The sequence below is a fragment of the Muscardinus avellanarius genome, assembly GCF_963383645.1.
Source record: "Muscardinus avellanarius genome assembly, chromosome: 6".
NCBI classification, from domain to species: Eukaryota; Metazoa; Chordata; class Mammalia; order Rodentia; family Gliridae; genus Muscardinus; species Muscardinus avellanarius.
This window is the reverse complement of record NC_137791.1, coordinates 27,269,448-27,277,535: the sequence shown is the minus strand read 5'-3', so window position 1 is coordinate 27,277,535 and position 8,088 is coordinate 27,269,448. Positions and strand designations below refer to the sequence as shown.

General features: G+C 36.2%; 1 protein-coding gene across 2 annotated transcripts in view; it reads left to right on the top strand.

Annotated features, from left to right (window-relative positions):
• Window positions 1-333: 333 nt before the first annotated feature.
• The window catches only part of RBM46 (RNA binding motif protein 46), a gene marked incomplete at both ends in the record, with an annotated part of 42,927 nt that continues 35,172 nt past the window's right edge, over window positions 334-8,088 (top strand). For both annotated transcript variants that reach the window (XM_080697939.1, XM_080697940.1), the window contains 3 exons: window positions 334-484; window positions 1,384-1,851; window positions 2,556-3,338. In XM_080697939.1, the coding sequence (XP_080554065.1) occupies window positions 334-484; window positions 1,384-1,851; window positions 2,556-3,338 (1,402 nt within the window). The remainder of the gene's footprint in view (window positions 485-1,383; window positions 1,852-2,555; window positions 3,339-8,088) is intronic.

Here is an 8,088-nt window from a genome sequence, read left to right as displayed (position 1 = left end):
CTTTCCTTTTTCTTCTCTATCTTTCATTACTTCTGTTTTCCCTTTCTTGTCTTTGGCCCTTTACCTTTCAGTTTTGCTTCCTTTCTTATAGCTTAGAACCTTCTAAAGTGACTGCTTAATTGATCAGTAGTACTAAAAGAAGCTTCTAGTTTCTACCGAAAGGAAGGACTTAGGGGGACAAAACCTGAAGGGGAGACAGGAAAGAGTAATCACATATACTGCAGCCACAACTGTCCTTGTTTTCTTGCAGTCTGCAGAAATGCTTCATAGATTCCTAGCGGTATGCCATAATCTTAAATACCGTTGTTTAACTTTGTTTTAGGAACTGCAGTCATGAACGAAGAAAGTATAGATGGAACAAATGGATGCAATAAAGTTCGAACTGGTACTCAGAATGAAGCAGCATTACTTGCTTTGATGGAAAAGACTGGTTACAACATGGTTCAGGAAAATGGACAAAGAAAATTTGGTGGTCCTCCTCCAGGTGGGGGTTTGTTATATTTTTTGGAATTAAATACCTAGTCATTTATATTAAGTATAAGTATCTCTGCAAGTATCCTAAACAGTATCTCTCTCCTTTTAACTTCTTTAAGACCTCAGCACCCACTTGAGGGGAAGGAGATTAAATATGCCTGTCTAATTCTTACATTATTTTTTTCAGCCTTCCACTTAGTTTAAAAGCAGTTGAGAAGTTGAGTTGGGCTGAGAAAGAAGTCAGGATTAGGGCATGGAGAAAATGTATTTTGGGTATTAAAAGAGAGGTCATTTGGTGAGGGATTTGAAAGCGCAATGAACAGAGAAGTAGTATTTGTATGAGAATATCAGATTCATTATAGATACAGTGTTTTACCTTTCTACCAAGAGCCAGTGCAATCCTTTTGCTCAGAACTCTCCATTATTATTATACTTTAAATGTGTGGCTTCTTGCTACATCAGTGGTTATATCACTACTTGTCTCTACCCACAAGTACACTTTAAGTGTAGGCCTCTATACTCTGTCTTGCTCTGATATACACAACTCTTTGATTGCTCTTTTTCCTGAATGCCCTTCTCCCAGATAATTTTTTATTATTTTTCCCTCATTTTATTCGGGTCAGGACCTAGCTTAAACCTCCTATACTTAGATATTTACCTAGCCCTTTATTGAATATATCACCTCTCATCTGTTTTCATTTTCTTTTTCATAGCACTTATCACTTACCACGTCCTTTCTCTGTTGAGTATCAGCTTCCGGAGCATTTATGTCTTCAGCACTAAGAATAGTGTGTGGCATACAGAGGCTCACAATAAATTTGTTGAGTAAATAAATGATTCATTAATATATCTTTGACTATAGCTTTGTAGAATTTGCGTTTTTTATATCTGTTTATTTTTGACTTTCAGGTTGGGAAGGTCCACCTCCACCTAGAGGCTGTGAAGTTTTTGTAGGAAAAATACCTCGTGATATGTATGAAGATGAGTTAGTTCCTGTATTTGAAAGGGCTGGAAAGATATATGAGTTTCGACTTATGATGGAATTTAGTGGTGAAAATCGAGGTTATGCTTTTGTGATGTACACTACAAAAGAAGAAGCCCAGTTAGCCATCAGAATTCTTAATAATTATGAAATTCGACCAGGGAAGTTTATTGGTGTGTGTGTTAGCTTGGATAACTGCAGATTATTTATTGGAGCTATTCCCAAGGAAAAGAAGAAAGAAGAAATTTTGGATGAAATGAAGAAAGTTACAGAAGGAGTTGTAGATGTCATTGTTTATCCAAGTGCAACTGATAAGACCAAAAATCGTGGTTTTGCATTTGTTGAATATGAATCTCACAGGGCTGCTGCTATGGCTAGGAGAAAACTAATTCCAGGTAAACTGGTTCTTTTAAAGGTTATTTTTCTGTATTAACCTTATTATAAATATGGAAAATGACAATACAGCATAAATCATTATTAACAGAATATGTAATGCTACTTAAAGAGGACTAAAGAATTGTTTGAGTATGGAAGTAATTCTAAAAGACAAGAAGTTGTTCCTATAAAATCAGTCCTATTTGGTAACTTACTAATTGCTGAATGTGTATACCTGTTTAATAAAATCTCAAGATAATTAACTTAGTTCTTCTGATAAAGGGCTACCTTTAAAGTGCATTTGTTGTACTGACTTTTAAAATAAATTTCACTGCCAGGCATGGTGGCACACACACCTATAATCCTGGCTACTTGAGAGGTGGAGGCAGGAGGAGCATATGTTTGAAGCCAGCCTTTGTAACTTAGTGAGACCCTGTCGCAAAAAATGAAAGATCTGAGGGTGTGGCTCAGTGGTACAGTACCCCATGGTTCAATCCCCAGGACCAGGAAAAAAACAGTAAAAAGAAAATAAATTCTTCTGTAAGCTCTGGGTAGGCTTGATGTAGTAACAAAGCTTGTGTGTGAATAGGAAATGAAGACTTAACCAATTATATGTATAAGTGCTTGAGATTCTGCTTATTTAGAGAAATAGTTTGACTTAATATTTTAAATTTTTATTCTGTTTTAATTATCTCCAAATTTATGTATTCTTTTTTTTTTACAGGAACATTCCAACTCTGGGGTCACACTATACAAGTAGATTGGGCTGATCCAGAGAAAGAAGTTGATGAGGAAACCATGCAGAGAGTCAAAGTTCTCTATGTAAGAAATTTAATGATCTCAACTACAGAGGAAACAATTAAAGCAGAATTTAATAAATTCAAACCCGGTGCAGTTGAACGAGTAAAGAAACTTAGAGATTATGCTTTTGTTCACTTTTTCAACCGAGAAGATGCAGTGGCTGCTATGTCTGTTATGAATGGAAAATGCATCGATGGAGCAAGTATTGAGGTAACACTTGCAAAACCAGTAAATAAGGAAAATACCTGGCGGCAGCATCTTAATGGTCAGATTAGCCCCAATCCTGAAAACCTTATTGTGTATGCTAATAAAGAAGAGAGCCACCCCAAAACTCTAGGCAAGCCACCACCTCTTCCTGCTCGTCTCAATGGTCAGCATAGCCCAAGCCCCCCTGAAGTGGAAAGATGCACTTATCCTTTTTTTCCTGGAACGAAGCTTACTCCAATTAGTATGTATTCTTTAAAATCCAGTCATTTTAATTCTGCAGTAATGCATTTGGATTATTACTGCAACAAGAATAATTGGGCGCCACCAGAATATTATCTTTATTCAACAACCAGTCAGGATGGAAAAGTACTCTTGGTATATAAAATAGTTATTCCTGCGATTGCAAATGGATCCCAGAGTTATTTCATGCCAGACAAGCTCTGTACTACATTAGAAGATGCAAAGGAACTGGCAGCCCAGTTCACATTACTTCATTTGGGTAAGTTTAAAAATACTTGAGTATTGTGGAATATGAATTAGGAAATACTATAGATTATAAATTAGTTTATTTTGAATTCTTAAATTTAGTGGTAAGTATTTAATATAAACTTTACTCAAGTTTTATGAATTCATGATTAACTTTATTAAGACATTTCTTTTATAGTCTTTCTACAGTAACCTTTTTAACCTCGGAGAAAATTTCATTTAGATTTACTACAGAGTTTAGACCCTATATCATTACTTTCTTTTTTTTTAATGATATTCTTATTTAATAACAGTTCCCTGTATGTTACAGAATATGTTAGGTATGTTATGTAAACCAGTTTGTAAGAATGCGCCTATATCTTTGGTGAAGTCTGTGTAATGATCTTTTGGGGAAGCAGGTTATAAAATGAGAAGTATTTTATAGGAGTTATGAATAGACAGAGCCTTATGCTTACCAACCTGGAAATTTGCCATCATTACTTAAATAAGACAAAAAGCATCAAGTGGTGTTTGTGACCATTATCTTTTTTAATTTTATGCTTAAAATAAGTTTTCTCTGGAATGTTTGAGGAATAATGAAAGGCTTGGGTATATAAAGATATAACTAGCTGGGCGTGATCCCAGCATTTGGGAGGCTGAGACTGAAGGATCGTGGTTCTCAACAGCCTCAACTATTTAGTGAGGCCCTCCACAACTCAGTGAGACCCTATTTCAAAATAAAGAATAAAAAATTGGGCAGGGGATTTAGCTCAGAGGTCAAATGCCTCTGGGTTCCATCCCCAGATCCGCCAAAAACAAAAAAGAGATACCTATCACTCAGCCTATGTTCCACTTCTCCTATGTTTTCTTTTCCTGTATGTTAGGCTCCCTCCCTACCAGTTTGTCTCATTTTTTAAAAGCACATGGGTATTTTAGTTGGTGATTACTCTGTATCAAAAATAATACTGGAACACATGCAGGGTTTGGGAAGCGGAGACCGAAGGATTGTGTGGGGTTTGTGGACATCCTCAGCCACTTAGCAAGGCCCTTCGCAACTCAGTGAAACCCTGTTTCAAAAATAAAAGACTAAAAACTAGGGCTGGGGTGTAAGCTCAGAGGTACAATGCCCTTGAGTTCCATCCCAGGTACTGCAGAAAAAAAAAAAAAATTGCTAGATGAGTAGTGGTTCCTTAAGTCAACAATAAAGGAGAAAGTTCTCTGAGGACTATATTTCTTGATTACAGTAGTCAAACTTTTAACTAAAAAATTATTTTTATATGTGGTTTCAGACCATACCATTGAAGCACTTTATCGCTTTCGATTGATATTCTCAAATTTGTTAAAGAGAAATAAAAATAGAACTCTGCCATGAAACAGATTTTTAGTCAAAAAGGAAAAACAGACCAAAATGAAGATCGAGTTATTTATTTACTTATTATTTATTGTGGTACTAGGGATTGAACCCAGGGGTATACTACCTCTAAGTTACGTGCACAGCCCTATTTTATTTTTTATTTGAAAACGGTCTTACTAAGTTGCTGAGAACCTCTGTTGCTGAAGCTGGCTTTGAACTGGTGATCCTTGGGTCTCAGCCTTTCAAGTACTGAGATTACAGGTGTGCACTACCATAAGGGCAAGAGTACGTTTTATCCATTGTAAAAGGAATCTTATCATGTCCACTCCCGTGATATTAAAGATGTTCAGGGCACTTTGATTTGGATTTTAGGGCTTAGAGTTCCTTTTGATGAAATTTCTCAGTAATTCCTTTTCTAATAGTTTGGAGATATTTGGGAACACAATAACTTAAATTGTTGGGTATTATTTCTTTTGATGAGAAAAATAGAAACCTCTTATTTTTTTCAAAACATAAAGACCATCTAAGTTAAAGATAAAATTAAGTGGGTAGCAGATGAAGCATATTCTTAGAGAAAAATGAGCTAAAATATTCTTTTTTGAGTGGTATATAGGTAATTATTTGCAGAATAAGATTTTCTCAGAATACTTGTGTCTGATCATGGTGATGCTGAAACATTTTTTATTCATATCCCTACTCATTCCCTACAAATTAACTAAGATTCATAGAATATAGTTTTCCGAGTCTGTTTTATGGCAGATTTTGTATGTAGATAGTATTTGTCCATCTGGTTGTTCCATACAAAAGACCATATTGAAATGGGCATGGTAGTACAAGGTTAAAGACCCGCCTTGGCAATTTATGAGACTGTTTCAACATAAAAAATAAGATTGGGCTGGAGTATAGCTAAGAGTTAGAATGCCCGTTGGTTTAATCTCCATTAACACACATGTACATGCACTCATCAGAGTCTCTAATAACCAGAGATGTGTGTGTGTGTTTGTTTTACTAGGTAATGAACCTAGGAGCATTCTACCTTTCTGTTTTCTATTTTGAAACAGGGTCTCACCAAGTTGCTAAGAGTGTTGCTACTTTACTGAGGCTATCCTACAACCTGCAATTTTCCTGTCTCAGCCTCCCAAATACTGGGATTATGGGCACAAGCTACTATGCCAGATTTTCATCAGGTTGTGTTTTATTTTGTTTGTTTTGTTTTGGTGGTACTGAGGGTGGAAAACCAGGGCCTTTTTACCTCCGGGGTATATTCCCAGACCTATTTTATATTTTATTTGGCAACAGGGTCTCACTACGTTGCTGAGAGCCTCACAAAGTAGCTAAGGCTGGCTTTGAACCTGTGTAATCCTCCTGTCTCAGCCTCCCAAGCACTGGGATTACAAGTGTGTGCACCATGCCCAGTTCTTTCATCAGTTTGTAACTCACATTAGGATATTTTTTAACTTGAGTCTTGGGGCCTTAGTTAATTATTATACTGTTTTGTAGTCTTCTAAGAAAATTCCTGCAGATATAATGTTACCAACTTGATTTTGGTTAACTAGGCCTAAAATTTGCTTTAATAAATTAAATCCTTAGAAGGCACGTGCAGTTGGTTTTAGTTACCTATTTCAGATTTAATTATCAAAAGTCAAAGCAGCTTTTAATAAAAACTTAAGCAATTTGTATTTTGTGTATTTCCTCAGTCTCTAATCTCTATTTACAAATCAGGAAGAAGAGTCAATAAATGTAAGCAAGATCCAAGTGTGTGTGTGTGTGTGTGTGTGTGTGTGTGTGTGTGTGTGTACGTACGTACGTACATATGTATGTACAAAATATAGGCAAAGTAGAAGCTTCTCATTTTTTTTAAATAAAAGCCCATTTAACTTAAAGATAAAATTAAGATATCCAATAAAGCATGTTCTTAGAGAAAAATGTGTCAAAAAGTTAGATTAAACCCCAAGTCTTGGCCGGGCGTGGCGGCGCTCACTTGTAATCCCCGTGCTTGGGAGGCAGAGACAGGAGGATCGCGCAGTTTCGAAGCCAGCCGCGTGCGCTGGCTTAGGAGACCCTGATTCCAAATAAAAAGTATAAAATAGGTCTGGGAGTGTAGCACGGAGGTAGAAGTACCACCAAAAAAAAAAAAAAAAAAAAACCAAGTCTTTTTTGGGTGCTTGAAGCCTTGCCTAGAAAGAGCAACCCAAAAGTCCTTATTGTCTTAAAAAATGTAAGTGAAGGTTGTTGAGTTAGAATCAGGAAATACTATATTTGGGCAACTGAGCAGTAGGAGTGAAAGGGAATTCAAGGAAGCAGAAAAGCTCCAGAGAGCATGGAAAGCATGCCAGGGCTTTAGAGGGCATTAAAACAGAATCGGGAGCAACAGATATCCAGGAGGTTAAGGTTAGGAATAGATTGAGGATTGCTGTAGCAATATTTTAGTTTGCTTTTTCTCCCTCTAATAATAATATTGGAACCTGTGGTTATAATTTTTAAGCAGCTTCCTTTAGGTAAAGGTTGTAGAAGGTTTCATTGGGTAGTTCAGGGTTGAGATCAAAATGATAGAGTGGTTTGTTCTTAGAGTTGCAGGGATGGTATATTATTCATACAATGCTAAATGTTTCCAGGATTGAAATTTTCTGAGGTTTTAGGTTGTTTATGGTGTTTGGGTTCTCTCAAATAGTGTTTCTTATTATGAAATCATCTTTTTGGCTTTGTCTTAAAAGAATTAGAGAATTCTAATTTTGTATCTAGTACATTTACTGTTTTTAAGATACTTTTGTGTGTGTGTGTGTGTGTGTGTGTGTGTGTGTGTGTGTGTTTTGGTTTGTTTTTTTGGTGGTACTGGGGGTAGAACCCAGAGGCTTTCTACCTCCGGGCTATACTCCCAGACCTATTTTTTTTATATTTTATTTGAAAACGGGGTCTCACTAAGTTGCTAAGAGCCTCACTAAGTAGCTAAGGCTGGCTTTGAACCTCTTTGATCCTCCTGTCTCAGCCTCCCAAGCGCCGAGGATTACAAGCATGCACCACCACGCCTGGCAAGATACTTTGTTTTGATGTAGTAATTAAGAAAAATTTCCTAGATCCTCTTATATGACCCATTTTAGTTTGGTGCTTTTTTTTAAATCAGGCATTGCTATTCAATCTTATATTGGTAATATTTAACTGGTGTATGCAATATAATTAATTACTTGCTTTTTATTTTAGATCTTACAAGTGCAGTTTAATATTCACATAATTTTAGAATTACCATCCTCATTTTTCAAGATCCAAAACTAAAAGAGGAAAATAAAATTATGCTATCTGTATTTACATGACCAACATTGGTATTCTGAAAAGAAGATAGGCTTTTTTAGTGAGAATAGGCATCTAAATAAGTAAAAGAAATCAAGGAGCTCTCTAGGCATGGTGGTGCACACTTGTAATCTCAGTCCATGGG